This window comes from Nymphalis io, chromosome 9 (assembly GCF_905147045.1).
Source record: "Nymphalis io chromosome 9, ilAglIoxx1.1, whole genome shotgun sequence".
Taxonomy (NCBI): Eukaryota; Metazoa; Arthropoda; class Insecta; order Lepidoptera; family Nymphalidae; genus Nymphalis; species Nymphalis io.
In genome coordinates, this window is record NC_065896.1 from 320,704 (window position 1) to 343,738 (window position 23,035).

Genomic DNA, 23,035 nt, shown 5'->3' on the forward strand with positions numbered 1-23,035 from the left:
TTCTTGAGAGAAACAGGAAATATACCTTCGGATAAACATCTATTAAAAATGTAGGTGAGCGGAGTCACAATAAATTCAATTAGACACTTGAGTACCTTGGACGTTATGCCATCCCAGCCAGGACTACAGTTTGATTTTAGGTCGATTATAAGTCTACATATTTCATCTTTTGTAGTGCTTAAGAGAACGAATGAGTTTTGTATAGATGATGTTCTAAAGGTATTAGTGGAGGTGGTTGGTAGGTTTGAGGTTATTTTTGAGGCCAGATCAGCACCTATGCTTGCAAAGTATTTGTTTACTGAGTTTACTGATTCCAGGGGCGTTTTATTTATATTAAGGAGTTCAAAAGGTTGGTTTGTAGTTTTATTTAAGTTATTAATATTTTTTATTACGTTCCATATTTTTTTGTTATTATTTCCAGCGGCTTTAATTTCATTTCTTTCGAAATCCCTCTTACATTTTTTTAAAATTTGATTACAAAAATTCCTGTAACGTTTGTATGTAATTCTTAGAGTCTCATTATTTACCTCTTTCTTTAATTTGTAGTGCATTATATCCCTAGTTCTTATGCATTTCAGCAAACCTATGGTGATCCAGGGTTTTTTAATTATTTTACTTCGAGGAAGTCTATTGGTAATTGTGTTTTTCAAAATAATGTTTTGTATAAGGTTAATAAATATGTTCATGCACTGATCTGGATTGTTATTTATATTATATATCTCACTAAAATCTAAATTTTTACAATCATCTTTTAATTTGTCAAAATTTAATTTATATGAGTATTTTAATTTTTTATACATACTATTGGTATTTTTATTCATACATAAAAAAATTGGTTCGTGATCTGTTATTGCTGTTTTTAAGATGAAGGTAAAAGATGATAGTTTTGTTTTAAAGATTTTATGGTCTAAGCAACTATTGGCTCTAGTAGGTGTGTAATATGCCGGGATTAAACCAAAAAATGACAGGACTTCAAGATAATTCGAAGTATCCTGATTTAAGTCAGCACTATTAATATTGATGTCTCCCATTAATATTATGTTTTTGTATGATGAGAGCTGCACGAGCAAGTTGTGGAGAGATTCAATGAAATTATTTAAGAGGCGGAAACTAGGAGGTCTGTATATGGCAATTATCACCGTGTCTTTATTTATTTTTATTATGAGGCAATTAGCCTCCTGCATGTTAGGTTCTTCTACTTTAAAATCTATATTATTATTCAAAATAACAATGACCCCATCGTTTTGATTGTAGTTTACTGAAGTGCTAAAACACGTGTATCCCGGAACGTTGGGGAGATTAATGACGTTAGAAAGCCAGCATTCAGATAAAATAATTATGTCAATGTTGAAATTGAATCTCGATAGTAGGACATTTAAGCTGTCAAAGTTTTTATTTACGCTTCTGATGTTCTGTTGCAATATTTTAAGATAAGCATTAGGGTTCAAAATTATGGTATTACAATATTCCGGATCACAAAATTTTAAGTCTGTTAATTCAAAGTTATCAATGTTATTTATATTATTTAATTCTGCCATTATATTAAAATCGAATATTAGAAATGCAGTATGGAGGACTTATGAAAAATGTTAAATTAGTCTCATACTTTTCTTGCTTTCGTTGCATAAGATTAAGTGAGGTAGGTATGAGCATTAGTAAATTCGCTATATAAACATTTATTATACTATGAAGTTTTATAATTGATTGAGTGCTTCTTATAATTGAGTTAAAAAAGAAAAATGAGTACTGAGTTTGTGATGTATATGTGTGAGTGTGCAATGTGTATACAAACAATAGATTAATAACTAAGAGAAAAGAATACAGTAATAATAAGCCCGAGTCGCTTATGTAGTTTCCAAGCGCTTGAGGTCTTGTTCGTTTTTTAACCGAATTGAGGGCTCATTTTCTTTCTTACGTAACAATATATTACCTGGAGTAGCCCAGCAGAACTTGTACTTGTTTTTCGCAGCAAAATCTCTTGCAAGGAAATAGAGTCTTTTCATGCTTGGTGTAAGGAAGTCCGACACATAAACTGTTTTTTGAGGTCCATCGAGGCTCAGGTGCTTGGTGTTCAGTCTGTCGCCATTATTGTCCTTAGTGAAACGTTTTGCCGAACTCAATATTTTGTCCTTAATGATTACCGACGAAAATTTCACAATTAATGGTTTAGATTTCTCATTTTTTGAAAATCCCCTGTGGATGTTTCAAGTGATTTAACAATATCTTGTAATTCCTGCGTTTTTTCGGTTTTCGCACTCGGAATATTTCTAATTTCTATACAAGTAGCACGACTTCTTCTTTCTAGCATTTCTATTTTTTCCTCCAAATTTCTAATTTGTGCTTTGTCTTCTAGATTCTCTTGTATAAGTGTGTCGTATTTAATTTTCAGTTCTTCGTATTTGTTACTCATGAACTCAATTGACGATGAAATTTGTGAGTTCTGATCTCTGATTGTGTTGACGGTACTTAGTAGTGATTCATACTGCGCGTCCTGTGCGGCTGTCCATGTAGTGAACATATTTTCAAATTTGCTCAGAAAATATTCCAAGTCATCTCCCTGTTTACGCTTTAGTCTCTGTGACCTCATGGTTACATTGAAATCTCCGGTTATATCCGGAGATGATTGAGAATGCTGTAACATAGGAGTAGGTGTTTTCGGAGGGGAGTGTTCAATTGGCATTTTTCTATATATGCCCTTGACAAAGTGTCAACCCAAACTTTATTTTTAATAAATATTTAAAAGTGATCGTATTTAAAGTACCAGGGCAGCAGGATTTCGCAAGAGGTAGGCGGGGCCTTATAAATCGTAGCCACGAAGCGGATTGTACTAGGCGCAAAGTACCAGGCGCCGCGATGAACGTATACTTTCTTATTGGTTATGCACTCCTATTTTATAGCACGGATTTATTGTTTTTAATTGTAACTTTAACAAACAATTTTAATCACAAACAAGCCATAAACACATGCACTCAGTAAGAGGTCCGAGAGGGATTTATTAACTTTATTGAGACTGAAAATGATTATTTTATTTTTTATTTCTAATATTATGTACGTCACTTTACATCACTTTGTATATAATGACAAATATTGGTACATACGTTTGTGTACAATATTACACCATACACATATATGTAAATATATTGTGATGCAACTGTCATAATACAAATATTCTTAAAAACAACTCTGAGGGAAGCTGTAGTTCCTATGTTATAAATCATTTGTATGGCCCTTTTTTAATGAATAAATATCATTACAATGTCAGCCGCTTTACCCTAAAGGAGGATACCGTAAGACATAAGACTGTAAAAGTAATTGAAATAAACGATCCTAGCAGTTTCGATATCCGTCAATTGCCTAACTTTTATTAAAGCATAAATCGCAGAGCTGAGCCCATCTGTTAGAGATTACAAATGGGGACTCCACTGGAGCTTTGAGTCCAAGCTTACTACCAAGAATTTGGTGGAGTTAACAATATAAGATTGTTCATTTTTAAAAGCAAGCAATTATTTTTTACATTTAGCATTGTTAATGTAACAGTTTTTTTTTTTTAGCATTAAGTACTAAGTTGTTAATATTAAAGCAATATTGGACTTAATATCTTATTTGCATCATCACATTTTTTAGCATGTCTGACAACATTGAAAATTAAAAATAACACAATATCATACAAACCGTTCAGAAGTTTTGAGAGTTCATTAATATAAATTAAAAATAAAAAGGACCCAAAATCGAGCCTTTGGAATATCCATTTTAACACTAGATCCGTAAGATTTTTCCTGATGTATAGAAACTGCCGAATTATTTTATGTTAAGATTTCAAGAGTTCTTAAGCGAATTGGAAATCTTAAACTGATAATCCCTAATAACTGTTAGACTATATCTTAGATAGTTTTGGTACCGATATATAGTATAGCGATGGAGATTAAAGCGATGATTGTGTAAAAAAAGACTTCAATCTGCACTTCAATCTACACTGTGATTTTCTTTATGTAAACCTTAGACATAATCAATTTTGTTGATAGTTGTCCACTAATGTTTGTCTCTAAATGTACTCATACAAATTACAAAACGTATCGTACATGGTACAAGACTAAGAGTTAGTACCTACACATATTAACTTTTTCTACGTCTAAAATCATTATACATATAATGTATAATAACTAACGGAATACTGAATCTTAATACTACAGAAGTCTACATTTTAAGCTACATTTATCAATATTTAAATATATTTATTAGTTGTTTTATAAAAGGTATTCAATATTAAGAATGATAAGTATTATTACGACTTACCTTATAAGCCCTTTTTTAATTCTTAAACTCATTTTTTTGAAACTACGACGCTATTCCCAATTTCCATCAATTAGGAAGATGAGCTTATTTTTTTCAAAAAATTCATATTTAAAATATAAAAAATACTGGCGAATAATTTTTTTACGATATCTGCAAAAATGATTTGTTTAAAATATTTTAAAGTTACGAGTTCTTAAATTTTTTTCTGGAGCGACCGATCGACGCGTGACGTCACATCGCCCAACGTCGCTCGTTAACCCATACAATTTCGCCTAAATTTTCGCGTTATTCTTAATTTTATTTATATTTCGGAGAACTTAGGACTACTTTTTCCATATATATTATCAACAAAAACAAGTAGATATTTTCGTGATGAGCGTTTTAATGTACCTTAGTAGTAAAATTTGTAGTATGTATAAGTTTTTAGTTTGAGGTTCAAACGTTTAATTTTTACAGGCTAGTTATAAGTATTCGCTTAATATAAACATAATTTATAATGTTCGTAATAACGGCCTTGATACGTTGAATAACTATAGTGTTTTCATAAGAGTTTGTATCGATGAAAAATGCATTTCAACGTTAATCTTAGGTTTATTGTTAATCTTGAAGATGATTTGTGAACAACGCCGTATCGCCAATGATATAAGTTGAAAAAATCATTAATGACTGTGACACATTGAAATTGATTTTTACCATATTATGTTTCTTTGAAAGTCAAATACGTACCTGACCGATGGGCTGAAGTAGTTAAGTCAACTAAAACAAAATTAGCAATTAGTCTGGACATATAAATAACCATTGATTGGGTATGGCATAAAGCACTTGTTTCGAAGTTTTCTTTCTAAAGGCTTCCCAGGAAATAATGCAACTGGACATCAGGATAACTGAAGGTCGTTGTCGATGGTGCATGCTCTGACTTAAAATTCGTCAATTCCACAAGGATGCGTGTTATCACCTACTCTGCTTCTTCTGCATATTAATGACATGTGTAAATTAGCATCATTCAATGTTGGCAGACAGTACTGTAGACGCCTTATATTCCGGCCGCACTAACATTTGTCGGGAACTCGTCGATGAGTATAAACTTGTGTCTGAAATATCAAGTGCTTATTAAACAAAGCTTGGGATTGGGGCCAACCAAACTTGGTACAACTTAATCCCAATACGACACAAGTTATCACTCTGCATCTTCTATCGCATCTTTTACGGTAAATGCTCTGAGGAACGTTTAGATTAATCCCATGCGCTAAATTTCACCACCGGACATCGTGTCTAAATTCTAATTCCATCCATAACATCTCGATCTCTGGAAATCCACTACTACAGCGCTATTTTTAAAACCTTTCCTGCCTCGCACAGCCACTGTGCGTAACCATATTATCCGACGACTTTTCCGAACTGTTATGATATAGAAACCTTCAAGAAAAGCCTAAGCCTATGCATTCCTTTATAGCCGACAACGCACCTACAAACACTTCGGTGTTGCAGGTGTCCTTGGACCGTGGTAATTACTTTTCATCAGGAGAGCCTCCTGCTTGTTTGCCCCCTGTCTGCTTGTTTTACATAAAAATGTTTCTTCAAGTAACAGTTTATTTCATTAAAAGTAGGCTCCTCACATCGCTATGTGACAAATGCCATAGTATGTTTGCATCCTTCACATTCGAGATTGTTAATTTTTTTTGCACTTTCATCAGAAACAAATTTCCAATATTATGCAGTGGCACTATATCGTAACTATCGTGCTGTGCTACCGAACTGTGTACCTATGATTAAAATATAGGAAATGTATATTATATTCTATATCGATATTATCATCTATCGAAAGCGAAAAGCTTTAGTATCGACATGAAGAATACAGACTTATTGCCGATCACAATTATGATCAATCTGCATTAACAAAAGATTAAAATAAGCAATAAGCTCACTAATATATTTCGCATGATTTGTGAAAGAATCCGCAATCATAAGATCAACTTTCGGTAGATTACTTGTTAGTCTACGTGAAAATACTGCCCTTATTTTAGCATAAAATAATATATTAATAATCGTTCTAATATTATTATACGTGAAAAAACGTATTTGGGGCGTCAAATCAAAAACAAGGATAAAAAAATATACGAAATTATCAACGCGCGTATCGCAAAAGAGTCGCCCGCAATAACGAATGGGCGAAGTGACGTCACAGTCTCTACTCTCTACTAACTCTGACGGAGCAGAAATTATACGAGAGCGCTCAAATTGATTTGCTTATAAAAAAAGTTTACATAATATAATCATATTTTTTTCACACATGTTGTATATATATTATAATCATTTAAAGTTTATTTTAGTACAAAAAAATTATCATTTTTTTTAATTTACATCTTCCTAATTAGACAAAAATTGATAATACGGCATTAATGTATTCCCTAAGAGTTAGGTAATATTATAACTGGTAACTATTAAAGTGAAAAAACTACAACGACGTACTCTCCCTAACCTGTCAATGTCATTGGATTCCCAAATCCAAAATATCCTTGTTCATATTGTTATCCTCTCTGAGTATGTATACTGTGGTTCTGGTTGCGTCTCCTTGTCGTACTAGAAATAACTCTGTTTATATTTAAGCGTAGTAGTTATATGGCGGTTATGTACTCAATTATCTGGATTTACAATATGTCACATGGTGCATAATATATTTTAGTAAACAATAAAATATTTTGTTGTGTCTATTTTATATATGCATATTACTAAAGGTAATATGATTCTATGTTAAAAACATAGCACTGTTTCGAGTGATATTACTGTATTGCTACCAAAATAAAATATGTCGCCGGAACCTTACACATGTGCTCTTGATCCTATAACTGAAACAAGAATCAAGATATACCTTATGAGAGACGTCAAGAATGTGGAAATGATCAGAAGCAACGTTATTAACGGTAGCTGGAAATGTGCAGTTATAAAACCGAGCTTAATATTAGACATTCTTCAAGTTGTCGTAGCCGCGAACCGGGCAGTGTTGTCAGAAAGATCAAATACAATGGTTACAAAGACTGTTTATTCAGAAATCTTGTATAATTTATCCCTAACTAAAAATATCTCACAAAGCCTAAGTAAATTTGGTGTTGATAAGGACAATAGCATACTTGTCTGTTTTTTAGTTAATGAAACTGATGAAAGTGAACACATTATAAATGGAATAGAAGGAGAGCTATGTCCTTTGAGTGAATTAAATAAATTTACTAATGTAAAGGATGTAAAAAGTGTTTATAAATTAAACAATTTGAAATCAGATGCTGACTTGCTAGATGTTATTGTAAGCAGAATGGTTACTAAGAGTTTTGTTACCCATTAAATTTTTTGAATATATCAAATGTCTTTGAAATTTTATGATATATTTTCTTCTCATAGTTTAGTACTGTTAATAAAACAAAGATTCTTTGTTTAATTATTGGTTTGAATACTCCTAAAATGTTCTGTTGGATATTTCTCTTTTAATTTCAATCACAAACATACAGGTTGTTGAAGGTATAGTGCTTATAAATGGAGAATCTTATAAATTTGCTTCCAAATTTCGTTTTTTGTAGTGAAAACACTTAATGAATAAAAGTCTAAGGATTGGATCAGTAGTGATGGGAATGTAAATAAAATAAACATATATGCATTTTGTTTTATTTTAACAACAACAATATTATTATGTAAAATGTACATTTTAAATTACACAATATAATAAAAGCGATGATATAAACCAATTCATAATTGAAACCTAATTGTATTTGTAATCAAGCTACCTTTTAAAGTGTCCAACTTTGAACCAATCATATCAGTTGTCACATAATTTGTGACAACAAAGAACAACACCGCGAGTCCACGATTATATTGATTTCATCAATATACTCAACTTGTTCTTTAAATACCTATTATTTAAGTAAATAAATCGTTAAATGCTTAATATCGTTTACCTATAACTAGAGCTACATCAGCTTAATTTCACTCATTCGGCATAATCCTAAATAAAACTTCGAACAACAACATAATTTGTAAAATATAATTAAAACAAAAGAACACAAAATATCCAGCTGTTACGTATTTTTAAAAACTTAAATAAAAAAATGGCATCTAGTAACAATTGAGTTTTAGGAACTTTCTGATCACTAATCACAAACATTACATTTGAAACGTAAAATAAAAAATTAAAAAACGTTTAAGGGGAAGAACACAAGCAGCCATTGGAGTATAACATTAAACAGTATTGTAAATATATCGGGTAGCACCTCTTGAACACTTTTTCGTTGAGACGCGCTACGTAAAATGCTAATATTTCGCTAACGATAAGTTCCGCTTAAAATGTTTAAATAATTCCCTAATAACCTGCGGTTCATGTTAAAATCATCATCATCATTATATATTTTTCCGAGTTAACTTTAGACTAAGTTGGTGAAATGTAGACGAGGGAACAAATTTAAGGCACCTGTAAATAAAATCGTTATTTCCTTGTGAGCGAGTAACGCAAACGTTGCGGGATGATGTTTTTAACACGGTCCGGTCCCGAGACGCCATCATCAGACACTAAATAACTTTTAATATTGCATTCAGTTATATTTAACACAGCGACGTTAATTATATTATTTACATCTATATCATCGTGTCCTATACTTAGAGTATGTTACGGGTAATATACAAAGATATATTTGGCTAAATAAGTTGCATCAATGTAACTGATCCGTATGTTAGTCGCAGCGACATTATCTCATATAAATACTTCTAAATACGCTGTAAACTGGGATCTAATTGTTTATTAATTTTTGCGTAAGTCATTAACTTGTACATTCATACTATGTATTTGTGGTAACATTTATCAATTTTGTTGCCATTTTTTTTTTTCAGAAAAAATAATAATAAATTAGGAAACACTTGTTAAGCGAATAACAAGTGTTCATTAATGTCATATCTCTTTAATTGTTAAATAAAATATAATTAAAACTTAGCACCTAAATTGATCGAAGTACAAAAAAACAATAGTTAAAAAGTAACAATTTTCGTGAATAACAACTTGTATCCGCAGTACAATAATTCCTTGTTCACAATGAACACAAAAATATCATCTTTCAATGTTTTTGTTTCGATCTGATTACACCAGCAGTTGATATCATCATTAGCAAGTTAACTTTCTGTAGTTCTGCAGTTAGTTCCCTGAGTAGGTCTCGTTGAAAGTAACAGTTCGTTTGTGTATCGTGAGTTATGTGATTCGCATATTGTTCAATGTATGGCACTTATGTTAAAAAAAATCGGTGGGACACGAAATGTAAATTGTTTGAGGTTGGATGAGAACATTAATTGGAAATAAAAGTATAACTAATTGTTCAGAGCTCAGTGTGACATGTATATTCTATTTTACAAACAATAATATAAATATTTGAAAATAAATATTGACTAGAACATTACGAACGGACGGGGAGTGCATTGTTTCGGTGGGAGCTATTCAGGGTACTACATGCGTCGTGTGAGTCGACTTGCGACCTTATCTCTAAAATATTGGAAGTCAATTTTATACACACATACTCGCCCAAATGTAAAAACTTTAATATTTCTAGTACAGAAGACAGACAATGTTTTACTAGATTTTTTAAGATATTCATAATTATTTTATTGAGTTAAGTTGTAGTATTGTGATTTGGAGGAGTATGTATGTGTGCAATGTATTTATATACAAGTATGTATGTATGTATGTATGTATGTATGTATGTATGTATGTATGGAGTACGTTACCTTAGGGCTCCACTAAGCGTACTTAAGAAACTACATTACTTTTCTCGTCAGTGATGGTTACATGTATATATATAACATAAGCTTATGTTAAATCTACCTTTAGTGTATCCACAATACCAAACGTACTTTATTTTGTTTAAGGAATATGAAAGTTCGCGCACTGCATTGATTCATATTTCTGTCACCGGAGTGCGAGTGTGTTTCCGAGGATTTATTGACGTCGTTATGTACAGCTGAACTTCTTGATATTCCTACAAAAATAATCCTAACATTATTTTATGAATATTAACAACTATAATAACTGAATAACTGAAACAAAGAACTCAACTATTTTAAGTTAATATTTAGGGCGAAAGGTTTTATGTGAATACTTAAACAATGACCTGCGTGCGTGTACATGTTGCTAGCGATGTGCGGAAGTGTTGGTGGCGGTGGTGATGGTGGTAGTGGCGGGTGAGCTGTCACTGCGCGAATGGCAGCGGTAGCGCCAGCCCGTAGAGCGAGGGTCACCGACGCGCCTCAGACACGTACACCGACACCGTGGAGTCCTTGGAGCCAACCCCGAGTGCGCATCTGCCACGAAACAAACAGATCATCAGCATGTTGTGATTAGATAAAATTAAAGTTATCATAAGACAATTACTAAAAAATATTTAAAAATTGTATTAATAACATAATTAATATCGATTAATTATAATATAAATACAGTAATTACTAGTTTTAGGTATATATTAAGTACAATTAATTATGCCACTTACAATTTATAAAATTGGGCAAGAACATTACCTCAGCGGGTGGAAGGCGAGACAGGAGACGGGTCCTATGCGAGCTCCCATGAAACCTTCGTGAAACTTGATGGTGTTGAGCGCACCGCCCTTTAAGTCGTAGATGCTGATGCACTGATTCACCGACCCGCTGAAAATACGATACACGTGACGATCGGCTCAAACGCTTTTATATTGAACGTGAACGGCACAAGCAATTTGCAAAATGTTAACATTAGAAAACCAGAAAAAAAATGTCGACTCTAAGGCGCCGAGCGGAGAATTCGATCGAGGAAAGAAGTCGGGAACGGAAGCCCACCAGGCGATGAGCGGCGCGCGCGGGTGCACGTCGAGCGCGGCGAGCGGCCCCGGCGCGCGCAGCACGTGCAGCGGGCGCGCCAGCTTGCGCGCGTCGTACACGCGCACCTCGCCGTCCGCCGCGCCCGTGACCAGCGCGTGCGCGTCGTCGCGCGGCGCGGCGCACAGCACGGGCGCGGCGTGCGCGCGCAGCGCCGTGGTGGCGCGCGGCGCGCGCTCGTCCCACGCGCGCACCGAGCCGTCGCCGAAGCCCGCCAGCACGCGCGCCGCGCGCCCGCCGCGCCACAGCGCCGTCGCCGCCGCCTCGCACTCTGCCGCACGAGAACGTTCGTCACGTTTGTTGTCTATGCTCTGATGCGATTGTGATTAGTGTATGGAGGTATTTATTATATTATATTCAAATTTTTATGTTTATAAATCTTTCAATTGCGCTTTCGAGAGTATCGAGTGATTGTGAGGGTCGGTCGTGCGTCTGTACCGGTGGGTATGTCGGCCTGCAGCAGCTCCGCGTGCGCGTCCCACAGGCGCACGGTGGCGGCCTGGCCGGCCAGGGCCAGCGAGCGCCGCGACGCGCTCCAGCGCAGCAGCGTGCCCGAGGGCGGCGCACTGCTCCCCACTGCACACGCACAAGCCGGATACGGTTACGCTACATTTTAATTTTTGACTTCTATTTGCATCATCATAAGTAAGTCATTGATTGCGCTAGGGTCTATCCATCCACCTGTAAACTGGGCCCTTACAACGTATAATAATGTTTATAAAGAGGCGGATTTAGATTTGTTTGGTGACGGCATGGAAGCATACAAATTTAAAGTAAAAGAATACTATGACGGATTGTATATTTAAATTTAAATGTTAGTACTGCCACGAATGGTTCATTAATTAACTGTTTTTTGCGTTTTTGTGTATAATTTTTTTATTATATGTTTGTTTAAATTTTTTATTTTTGTTATTTATTTATTTATTTATATATATATATATATTTTTTCTTTAATTGATTTGTATACGTAATGTTTTGCTTGTGCGATATCTTTAAAAATGTTAGGTTGGAGTGAGCGAAGCTGAAATTGTGAAATTTCATTATGAGTCAGCCTATAATTGTGATTTGTAGTGTTAATAAGTGTCATTATTTGGAGTTGTTATTTTCTGGGACCCACATGTAAAAAAAATTGTACATTGTTTTGGCTTCATATAAAAAAATCATAAGCTTAGGTTTCGCTCAACTAATAAAATACATATTTTTTGATGGATGGATGCCAGAATGGGTAGGTGAACAATTATATGGCCCACCTGATGGTAAGTGGTTATCTAAGCCCAAAGATATTGGCATTGTAAGAAATGCTAACCATCGCTTACATCGCCAATGCGCCACCAACCTTGGGATCTAAGATGTTATGTCCCTTGTGCCCCTTGCTGTCTGTAGTTACACTGGCTCACTCACCTTTCAAACCGGAACCCAACAATACCAAGTACTGCTGTTTTGCGGTAGAATATCTACGGAGTGGGTGGTACCAACCCAGACGAGCTTGCACAAAGCCCTACCACCAGTAAATACTTTTAAATGAGCGATGGATATTCAGTCTTTACACATGGAATATGATTGTTTTTATGATTCTTTTACGACGGTGTTGTTAATATTATTTGATGTCATCATACCGCACGCACACTGACAAAGGACACTCACTGTTGGGGTCGGACAGCATCCCCTTGCTGCCGCTGCGCTCGTCCGCCGGCGCGAACTGCTCCGTGACCAGCTGCGCCAGACCTGCACAAGCCACTCGTCATTTACTCAAATTCTACAAGCGAGTCGGTCACTTCCGATCTCGATCACGATAGTTACGAATTATATATGTTTTAGTCGATAGATCGGGGACACGACCCGCGGTCCCGTGCGTGTGGATGACATAAAGTTACACAAGATGATGTAGATGTAGATGTAGCAGGGATTGTACGCGTGAGGTAGTTAGAGGCACTGACTGTAGAGCGGCTGCGCGGAGGGCGGGCGGTAGTCGGGCGCGGGCCGCACGTCCAGCGCGCGCCACGCCGACACCAGCGCCGGCTCCGAGCCGCTGCCCGACGGCCTGCAACCCAGTGCCGATTGCGTACGTAGTCTACAGCACACCATGTACACTCTATAGCACACGTGGCCTCACCTGTAGATGGCGAGGTGTCCCTGGTGCGAGGCGACGGCCAGCAGTGCGTGGTGGTGCGCGTTGAGGTAGGCCAGCGACGTGATGCGGCCCCACGCGCGGCGCCACGATCCCACGCACAGCTTGGCCGCCGTGCCCCAGTCCCAGATTCTGGAAATGTCGACAGAAAATGGCTGGAGCACGACTGGTATATGGTATATAAGAAATAATTGTAATATATAAACGAAAAAATTGAAGACGTTTAGAATTACGCCTGATTTAGTGTATTAGTAGGAAAATGGACGGAGACAGGCGCGAAGCTTCACAGTTGTAGTTATGATTACAAAACGGGTCCCGGAAGAGGCGTCAACAACATTACGTTGCTTTTTTTATATAATAGGAAGGCGGACGAACATATGGGCCACCTGATGGTAAGTGGTCACCAACGCCCATAGACATTGGCATTGTAAGAAATGTTAACCATCGCTTGCATCACCAATGCGCCACCAACCTTGAGAACTAAGGCGTTATGTTCCTTGTGCCTGTAATTACACTGGCTCACTCACCCTTTAAACCGGAACACAACAATACCAAGTACTGCTGTTTTGCGGTAGAATATCTGATGAGGGGGTTATACCTACTCAGACGAGCTTGCACAAAGCTCTAGCACCAGTAAGTCTGCTAGTCGAGAGGATCATCTGTCCCGAAACAGCAGTACAAGTAATGCGATGGAGATCTATCATCCATATACGAGGCCACGGTTGCTACGCACCCGAAATTCTCCTTGGAGGCGAGCGCGGCGTGCTGCTCGTAGGGGTGGAACAGCACCACGGCGGGCGGCAGCGGGCAGCGCGAGTGGAACGCGACGGTCTCCAGGCGCGGCGGGTGCGACGCGCGCAGGGCTGAAACACACGAGCGTGAGCGTCCGGGCTGCGCTCGGGGCTGCGCTCGGGGCTGCGCTCGGGGCTGCGCTCACCGCGGGCCTCCCGCCGGATGCTGCGGTTGCGCGCGCGGCGCCACACGCGCTCGTGGTGCGCGCGGCTCTCGCAGTCGGCGCCGCCCGCCGCGCCCGCCGCGCCCGCCGCGCCGTCCCCCGACGCGAAGGGCCCGCTCGTGCCGCCCGACGCGTCTCCGCGCGCGAACTGCGCCGTCGCCCACTCCACGAACTGTGTCGTTACTATCACTTTTTTCGTCGATTGACCTGAGGCGATACGGTGGGGGTGAACGACGGCGAATATACCGTATATTACAATCGTACATTATACACACATTGTGGAAAAGCATCTCTAGTGGCTTAAATATAATCGAGACAAAACAGTGTATTTACAATAACGAGTATGACATGATTTTTCACGCACACAGAGTGCGTGAAAAATCCTTGCTAGTAGGTGACATTCTAATGTTTTTGTAAGTAATAAAAAATAAAGCATATTCTACACTTACTAGAATTGGAGGAGGTCGAGTCTCGTTCACGGTCTCGATGCGCCACGGAGTCCTCCGATATCGTGTGCGGGAGACCGGACTTACCCCGGCGGTGACCTGGAAGTGCACCTCTCAGTAAATATAATAATTAAATATATATAACTTCCGGATAATGGTGAGATCTTTATTTTTATGCTCAACAGTACTCCTTCGCAGTCATACGTACCCATATGCGGCAACGTGCGCGAGTCGTGGTGCGCGTGCGGTGCGCGCGTGTTGGGCGACGGCGGCAGCGAACTGGAGCCACCGCCGCTGTGCGAGTGAGGCGGGTGACGCTCCACGTCGCGCCCCACGCTGTCAACCTGAATGAACATTTTAAAACAATATTAAATACCGAACCGCTAAAACGCACGCACCTAGGGTCGTTCCGTCGGTACCTGGTTGGAGACGTACGCGATGATGTCGGCCGCCATCTGAGCCAGCTGCGGGTGCGGCTCGCGAGCCATCGCACACAGCATGCCCCACAGCTTCATGTACACCGAACCGAAACCTGCGGACGACGCACGACGTAGCATATCGCAAACAAAACCGTGGTCGGCGGTCGGAGATACCTCGGTGACGAGAAACGAGCACACGTACCGATGGCGGGCAGCGCGAGCGCGGGCGGCAGCGCGAGCGCGGCGCGCGCGGCGGGCGGGCTGCGCGCCGCCGCCAGCGCGTCCTGCCCCGTGTCCACGCGGCTCAGCCGCCCGCCGCGCAGCCCCTCCCTGCGCGCAACGGACAGCTCGGATCGATCCCGTTCGGGTATTATCGAATAAAACATTGAGATAGCGCGCCGCTCACCTGTCGCTCCGCCGCACCCTCTCGTTTATGTACACGGCGATGAAGTGCTGCTCGAATATTAAAACCATCCACTGGAGCGCTGCAAGAACGAGACACGAGCTTAGTGCGGCCGGCGGGGGGCGGGGGGCGGCCGACAATGGCCGGGGAGGGGTCGGTTACCGGCGAGGATCTCGGCGCGCACGAGCGGCGAGGCGTCGTCGCGCAGGCGCGCCGCCAGCTGCACGGCCACCTGCTGGTCCAGCGCGTTGGCGTGGTCGGTGCGCGCGGGCGCGGCGGCGCCGGCCGACACGAAGGCGGCCAGCGCGAAGGCGCAGGCGGCGCGCACCTCGGGGCGCGGGTGCGGCAGCAGCGCCGCCAGCTTCTCGTGCGCCAGGTCGCGCACGCCGGCCCAGCGCGCCGCGTCCCAGCCGCGCCACAGGCGGCCCAGCCCGATGCAGGCCCACTGCTGCAGGCGCCAGCCCGCGCCACTGGCGCCCTCGCCCAGCTGCTCGAGGCACGCCGATATCATCGAACCCTGCGTTCGAGTTCAACGCTATCAGTACATGCGACTTCATTCGTTACAAGCCCGGTCACGAGAATACCTTGCTGTGTTCCAACTTATAGTTGAATTTAACTATCATAGGAAAAGTTAAGCAGCGATAAATCAAACTATATAGTTTTTACACACATATATTGTCACAAGCACAGAAGGGGTTCACAAGAAAGATATAGCGAAGGTACAGTGATAGCGTTTAAGTATGAAAATAGAACAACTAAGAAATATGAGAGGAATAAAGCGTAATACGTAAAAGCGTTGTATAGCAATGAGTATCGAACGGTGCGCGCGCGGCCTCACGGCGTCGGTATCGGAAAACGACTGGCGAGCGGGGTAAAATCGATGTTGCACGACGGTCCCGAGGCGCGCCCGAGCGCATCAGCTCGGCAGTGACGTCACGCATAGCGGTGCTTTAACCAACTATGCATGAAGCGAGTAATGCGTTTATTCAACGCTACAAACTCATAGGACGATGTGACGATATGGGAAAAATATTATAGTGGTGTAATAACAGTTTCATACAAGGTTAGAGTAGGATAAAGAATAATCAGGACAACCAACAGATACTGAGCCGCTACTGTAAAATAAAGACTCGCCAGTCCGTCTCCCACTTGACAGAAAAACATATCGTACCTGCAAGGCCGCCTCTTGGCCCGCCGGGTAGTTGTCGACGATGCCGGCCAACACAAATGCTGCCAGTGTCCGATGTTCCGTCTGAAAATTGATATAATTGAAATGTTATATTTTTCCTACATTACAATCATCCACAGTGAGCACTGACGAATAAAAACGTAACTTACATCAACAGATGGGTCCTGCAGTATAGATAAGAAGTACTTGTGACCTTTGGCGTTCACCAAATCGACTTGACAAGTCTGTAAGAAGGAAACGGTAACGTTACACTGAACGGTAAATTATTAACACGTTGGTAGGTGATTGTGTTAATTGAGGCTCATCGAGAGCAGACGACGATGACTCACGGGGTCGACGGCGATGATCTTAGCCCAGATATAGACCATGGAGGCGCGCAGGTCGTGCGCGGAGGCCTGCAGCAGCTTGAGCATATAGGGGAAGATGCCGACGGCCAGCACGGCGCGCACGGCCCACGCGCCCAGCGACAGGAAGCGGCACAGGATCTGCAGCGCGCGCACGCGGTGCAGCGTGCTCAGCAGCACCTGCAGCACCATGGGCAGCTGGTCGGGCGGCGGCCGCGACACCGACCCTGCGCACACGCCGCGCTCACTCTCCGCCCTCGGGGAGCGCTCCGACTGGTCGGAGCGCTCATCGTTCCGTCATATTCAGTCGATTTTTTTTAATTAAAAGTAAAACAATAAATTATACATTTTTAACTACTGTTCATGTTATTGTTAAATCTTAGGTGATTTTTTACCTATTACACATAAGCAGCCATTTTAGTGATACCAAATGAACCACATAAATGGCTGTTAAAAATTGACTTAACTTTGATTCTATATTTTTTAGTGTCAAATAGTCATTCTACTCACAATTTCCGAGGTCGAGCCACAGCTGGAAGGCGGTGAGTTGGTCGCGGAAGAAGGGCGAGTGTCGGTAGTGGTGGTGCGGGCGCTCCAGCAGCGCCGGCAGCTGCGCCAGGGCCAGGTCCAGCGTGTGCTCCCACGCCGCCCACAGCGGGTGGCGCGCCAGCGACGGCAGCGCGGGCGACGACACGGGCGTGCAATTGTACGACCTCATGATCCTGTCGGCCAGCAGGAAGTTTCGGCAGAGGCTAGCGGTGAGGAGATCCGCTCGAAATAGCTGCTGGAACAGGTCCGGGGGCAGCGAGCTCCACGCGATGGTGTCTGTGATGGCCGTGAAGATCCAGTTCAACTCGCCCAGCATCGTCCGCCGGTCGGTCACCTGACCGGGAATCCTGGGAGGAACGGGAAAACATATACATAATTATATACAAGTTATCACATAAGGAATCGCATCGAGCGTGGAGTGGAGTGGAAGGCGGCTCACTTGTCGATGAGGTCGACGAGGTCGGCGCGCGCGACGCGCAGGCGCGTGCGCAGCACGAACCACTTGATGGCCATCTTGACGGGCGTGGTGAGGCACGCCGTGAACAGGTCGGCCGGCAGCTCGGGCGACATGGGCAGGCTCTGGCCGGCCGCGCACGCCGCCAGCTGGATGCAGTTCCGGTAGCACACCGGCGCCGGCCCGGCCGCGCCCGTCGCGCCCGCCGCGCTCGCCTGCATCTTAATCGTCGGAGGCTCGTGTCAAGTTATCTTGTTTATATTTACAAAAGGCGGTACTTAACAAAAGTTTGATGATTTCATTTTTAACAGTAATGTAATGTATATTTGGGTTTATTCAACTAGAATCGCACCTCGTAGTCCCGCTCGTGCTGCTCCGCGAACTGCTTGAAGTTGTCGACGATGACGCCGGCGTTGGAGCAGTCGTACACGTACAGCGACGGAGCGCCCATCCACGTCTGCAGGTCGTACATCGACAGCGGAATGTACTGGGTGTAGGCCTGCGGGGAGAGTCACGATTACATCTATTTTAACTAACAGTGCTAATTCGCAGTCCTGTTTGACAGTATAGAAGAAATAAAACAAAAAACCAACACTATATTTTAAAAATAATAAAATTATGTATTTAGAGATACTAAATGCTTCTGTGCAAAAAAATGTTAAAAATAGAGTAACTGCATGCATGGCACAGCGATGCAGGTCGGTCGTCACGATGTTTTCCTTAATCGGCGAGTGTTATGAAACACATATTCTGACCACTGCGCCGCCGCGGCAATTAGACATTATATTATAAGTAATCAATTTTCGATATTAATCTGAACTCGACGTTGACATGTACCCAACAAGCCGGTCTCGCTGACACGAAATCACGTACCCGATTAAACACCCAAATCTCCCCCTGGGACGTCGGCTTGGGCACGCCGTGTCCATTGTAGTGAAACAGGACGCGCTCCTCCTTTGCGTTCCGACGCAGCGAGCAGCACAGTTTCTTGATCTGCGATAAACATTTACACACAATAATAGGAGATCACGTAATAAGTGGTACCTCTAAATACCGTTAGCTTAGAATAAATTTGTCAAAATTGTTAAGCTTTAATTTTATCTAAATCCATAAACATAACTCTGAAATTATAAATGCTCAAGTGTGAGTTTGTTTGATTGTTCCGCGTTTATGTCTCAACTACGCAAGCGATCTTTAGGAAATTTTGCATACACGTTGTTAGGGCTACAGAAAAGCTTGTAGGTATCTCACGCCTGACCCTGACGCAGTATTTACAAACTTAATTTAGATAATTTATCTAATAGGGTTTTTAAAGTTTTGGTGTAACGGTTCTAATACAATAAGTAGCGTAACATTTATGCCCACTTAAGTCTACAATGTCTTGTAGGCCTAGGTGGGTTAAAAAATATAATTTTAGTCTAACTGCTTCAGAACGGAGGGCCTCAAATGTCAAAGTGCCTAGGAGCCTTGAATCTCTAAGTCCGGGCCTTGTATAAAATTGCAAATGTTTTAATTCCTAGTAGCAAGTAAAAAGTCCTATTAAATATATATTTTATTATTAAATGCCTCGGTACTCGACGGTCTAGTCGCTAGCGGCTAACGGTCTTACTTCTAAACTTTGCTTTGCGGCTGTTTAGTTAAACACTGATTTATCTCTTTCTTTCATTATTGATTTGACATTCGAAAGAATAACACAGTACTGTTTAACTAATCACTCGCTAAATAACGTTTATAAGGAAGATCGTAACTTGTAAGGCTGCAGATTGCGATTTCGAGTCGGCAATTAAGATACTATATGGTTTTTCTGTAAAGAATTTCCGGCTGCAGTAAAACCGTTCTGCGCCTGAACTCTATCCGATCGGCGGATTTGCCGCCCCCATGTGATTTTAATAGTGATTGATCGAAGAGTACACTCGTGTTTGAAACACGCGCCTACAATATTATATGTGCGGCGCAGACTAAGCATCAATATAAATATCAACAGAGTACATAATCGTCTAATGCGAAACATGTTTTCCATCTGAACATTAACACGGTTTAAGTAAGTCGACACGTATTTCGGACGCTAAATGTAAGTAAGTAGAGCGAGGTCGCTCGCCGGTCGCACCCCGCTAATTAGCGAACACACCCAAACAGCCACTCATCGTCGCCCACTAAGGTTCATTGATCTAAACTCGGATGTCATCATTTTAAGATCCTTCTTTGGTTTGTAGTTTTTTCGTATTTCCTGATCAAAATACATGTTTTCAGTCATATTTTGATGATCACAAGGTTAGTCTTACATAAGTTCCCATAAGTCGATATACAGACATTATCAACTGCACAGGAGATATAAGAGTGCACAAGTGTGTGCGCAAACACATGTGAACTCCCTATTCTCTCACTTTATATCTTTATATGATGGGACGAGATTTGACTATATTGAGTTATTCCTGTTTCTAGTGACACCAGAATGCCTATTCATTGCCAAATTTCAGTATACTGGCAATTATTATTCAAATTTCAAATTCAAGTATGTTACTGAAAAATTCTATAAAAATTTTCTTATTGGCACAATGGGTATGGGCAAGACGAAGGAAATAGAAAGTAGAAGGTTTTGATTCAATGAATGTCAAACTTAGGTGACTATGTCCAGTCAGGAACATACCTCATCACTTGTGGGATCCAAGGACTGTTTATATCGCGCGCGCGGCTGCCAGCGCTCATACTGTGTTTGTAGAGCATGTCCTATGGTCTCTAAAGCCTTGGTCGGAGACAGTGAATTCGGATCTGTAGTGTCAAACATATTTGTATAGTTACTTGATAAATTTTGTTAATATATAATAAGAGCCATTTTTTTTGTTAAACATATATTATATTTACTTTTTTTATAGAATAGGAAGGTGGAAGAGCATATGGGCCACCTGATGGTAAGTGGTGACCGACATCCATAGACCTTGGCATTGTAATAAATGTTAATCATTGCTTTTATCACCAATGCACCACTAACCTAAAGAAAGAGATGATGTCCCAATAAGATGTTATGTCCCTTGTGCCTGTAATTACACTGGCTCAGGCACCCTTCAAACCGGAACACAACAATACCAAGTACTGCTGTTTAGTAGAATATCCGATGAGTGGGTGATACCAATCCAAACGAGCTTGCACAAAGCTCTACCACTAGTAATAAATATAAATTTTAGATTTTATTTATATTAAGTACATACCTATCCAACACTCGAGTCTGGCACATGGTTGTGTCTTGACAACATCTGGAGGATCAACACCCACATTAAGACACAAGACCAGTGCAACACAGTGGGTCTTGTACTGTAGACAAAATGAATAATTACTGAGTTTCTTATTAATTCTTCTCGGTAGAATCTACATATCAAACCACTGGTTTTTTATATTATATTCAATACACATGACAAAAAATCTTTTTGATTTTAAAACAATTAAATATATATGTTTAAAAATAAAACTATAAATTCATAACTTAGTTTAAGGTTATCAAGGTTGACGGCAAAGTATATCAAGAAAGCTAAATAAACAGTAAACTCAAAGAGTGTATTATTTGCTTGACATATTGCCATATTACTTTTAATGGATTTATGATGTAATATAAACCATGTATAAACATGTTCCAATAAACCAGTAAATGTTTAAAAATAACCTGTGTCTTATGACAAAAAGAAATATATATTTCAATAAACAGCAATGTAATAAATATTATATATGTATACTTTTTAGTAAACAAGGCCTTTAATTATATTGAACACAAATTACAATATATAGTTTAAATCAGCTGGTCAAAAATTGCCAAACAAACTAAACAAAATAGGTTCATGTTTTAAGTATAGTAAGAAATGTCATAAAGTAAGTCTTTTTGTATAAAATATTTTTTTTAATTGTTTATAAAAATGTGAGAACCAGAATTAAACAGATATTATTAACAATTTCTGAACTGCTTTGTCTATAAAATACAATTTGTACAATAAAATAAATATAGTTAAAATAGAACAATTGAATTGCCTATTTTTAATGTTCCCACTCAACCATGGATGCAATTCAATTAAAAATATATATCTATACTAATATTATAAATGCAAAAGTAACTGTCTGTCTGTTTTATTTTTAGTTAAAGTAATTTTTCGAAAATAAATTGCGATTGTGTATTTGAATATATTTAAATTAACCGAAATCAAGGAAAATTAACATAATATATTGACTTAAAACATTTAAGCATTTCAATATAAATTTGAATACATAAAGAAATTACTTTATTTGAACTTCATAAACATTTCATATGTTTACGAATTTTATCTGAAGAGGAAGTATATAAGTCCATGTGCGTTTGTTTTCAACTTAAAATGCACTGTCTGCCATATAATACGCAGTTACGTCGTAGTTTACCAAACAAACACTGTTTACACCTACCTTTTCTTTGACTCTCCACGAGTGCTCCTCGCGCTCAGCTCCCTTTATGGGCTCCAAGTGCCTCGGTTTATCAAAACTTAAAACCAGATCATCCTCAAAATCCGAGGAGTCACTATCTGGCTCTCCACTATTGTCCTCATCATCGTTAAGCGCGAGATAAGGAGGCATATCTGTCATTTTCACACAACGCTTTTTCACAATTCCGTCAATTTTTAACGCTCAACGCATGCAAACATTAAATGAAAACATTTTCAAAACCTCACAGACTCATGTGCGCGTCCATTTTTCAACACCACATGGGAATAAACAATTTGATTCATTCCACGGATGACATTTAGTCTAATTTACAAACAAAAATAGAAAATCGGTATAAATAATTTAAAAACCGGTTAACATAATTGTAATTTAAATAAATATGATATTTTTTTTAATAATATTTAAATAGATTTAAATACTTAGTTTTAAGCAAATATAAGAAAATTAAAGGTTTATTAGTAGTTCTTTATTCCTTTATTTTTTTTATTAATAAATAATAATTAAATTACGTAACAATTTCCTCATAA

The 23,035-nt window shown here is 39.8% G+C and overlaps 3 protein-coding genes across 5 annotated transcripts in view; 1 reads left to right on the forward strand and 2 right to left on the reverse strand.

Moving 5' to 3' along the window:
* Positions 1–23,035, reverse strand: part of LOC126770466 (beta-1,4-N-acetylgalactosaminyltransferase bre-4-like) — a 266,346-nt gene that overhangs the window by 220,513 nt on the left and 22,798 nt on the right. The window lies entirely within an intron of this gene.
* On the forward strand, positions 6,772–7,935 carry LOC126770470 (EKC/KEOPS complex subunit Tprkb-like). Its single transcript, XM_050489858.1, has one exon. The coding sequence runs from the start codon at positions 7,100–7,102 to the stop codon at positions 7,628–7,630; it is 531 nt and encodes a 176-aa protein (XP_050345815.1). The 5' UTR covers positions 6,772–7,099; the 3' UTR covers positions 7,631–7,935.
* LOC126770463 (regulatory-associated protein of mTOR) lies at positions 7,934–22,783 on the reverse strand. Of its 3 annotated transcripts, none has more exons than XM_050489849.1 (26): positions 22,473–22,783; positions 21,260–21,362; positions 20,701–20,822; positions 18,927–19,046; positions 18,406–18,552; positions 18,039–18,268; positions 17,561–17,946; positions 17,036–17,277; positions 16,856–16,930; positions 16,689–16,769; positions 15,680–16,034; positions 15,521–15,599; positions 15,317–15,444; positions 15,115–15,227; positions 14,904–15,039; positions 14,699–14,794; positions 14,232–14,456; positions 14,028–14,157; positions 13,280–13,426; positions 13,104–13,207; positions 12,811–12,891; positions 11,605–11,742; positions 11,128–11,437; positions 10,831–10,959; positions 10,428–10,617; positions 7,934–10,295 (listed from the first exon to the last, which is right to left on the reverse strand). In XM_050489849.1, exons 1-25 carry the CDS (start codon positions 22,647–22,649, stop codon positions 10,551–10,553), a joined length of 3,921 nt encoding a protein of 1,306 aa, XP_050345806.1. In that variant the 5' UTR covers positions 22,650–22,783; the 3' UTR covers positions 7,934–10,295; positions 10,428–10,550. The 3 variants fall into 3 exon arrangements, with proteins under 3 accessions (XP_050345806.1, XP_050345804.1, XP_050345807.1); XM_050489847.1 differs by having other exon boundaries at positions 18,039–18,274; XM_050489850.1 differs by lacking the exons at positions 7,934–10,295; positions 13,104–13,207 and having other exon boundaries at positions 10,434–10,617; positions 18,039–18,274.

Excerpts from the sequence above, each read along its gene's own strand:
- LOC126770470 (XM_050489858.1), top strand. The coding sequence starts at position 7,100 with ATGTCGCCGGAACCTTACACATGTGCTCTTGATCCTATAACTGAAACA.
- LOC126770463 (XM_050489847.1), bottom strand. The coding sequence starts at position 22,649 with ATGACAGATATGCCTCCTTATCTCGCGCTTAACGATGATGAGGACAAT. Across the intron at positions 17,278-17,560 it reads GTGGCTCGACCTCGGAAATT|GGTCGGTGTCGCGGCCGCCG; the intron begins GTGAGTAGAATG and ends GCGTGTGCGCAG. Across the intron at positions 15,228-15,316 it reads GCTCGCGCTGCCCGCCATCG|GTTTCGGTTCGGTGTACATG; the intron begins GTACGTGTGCTC and ends CGTCGTCCGCAG.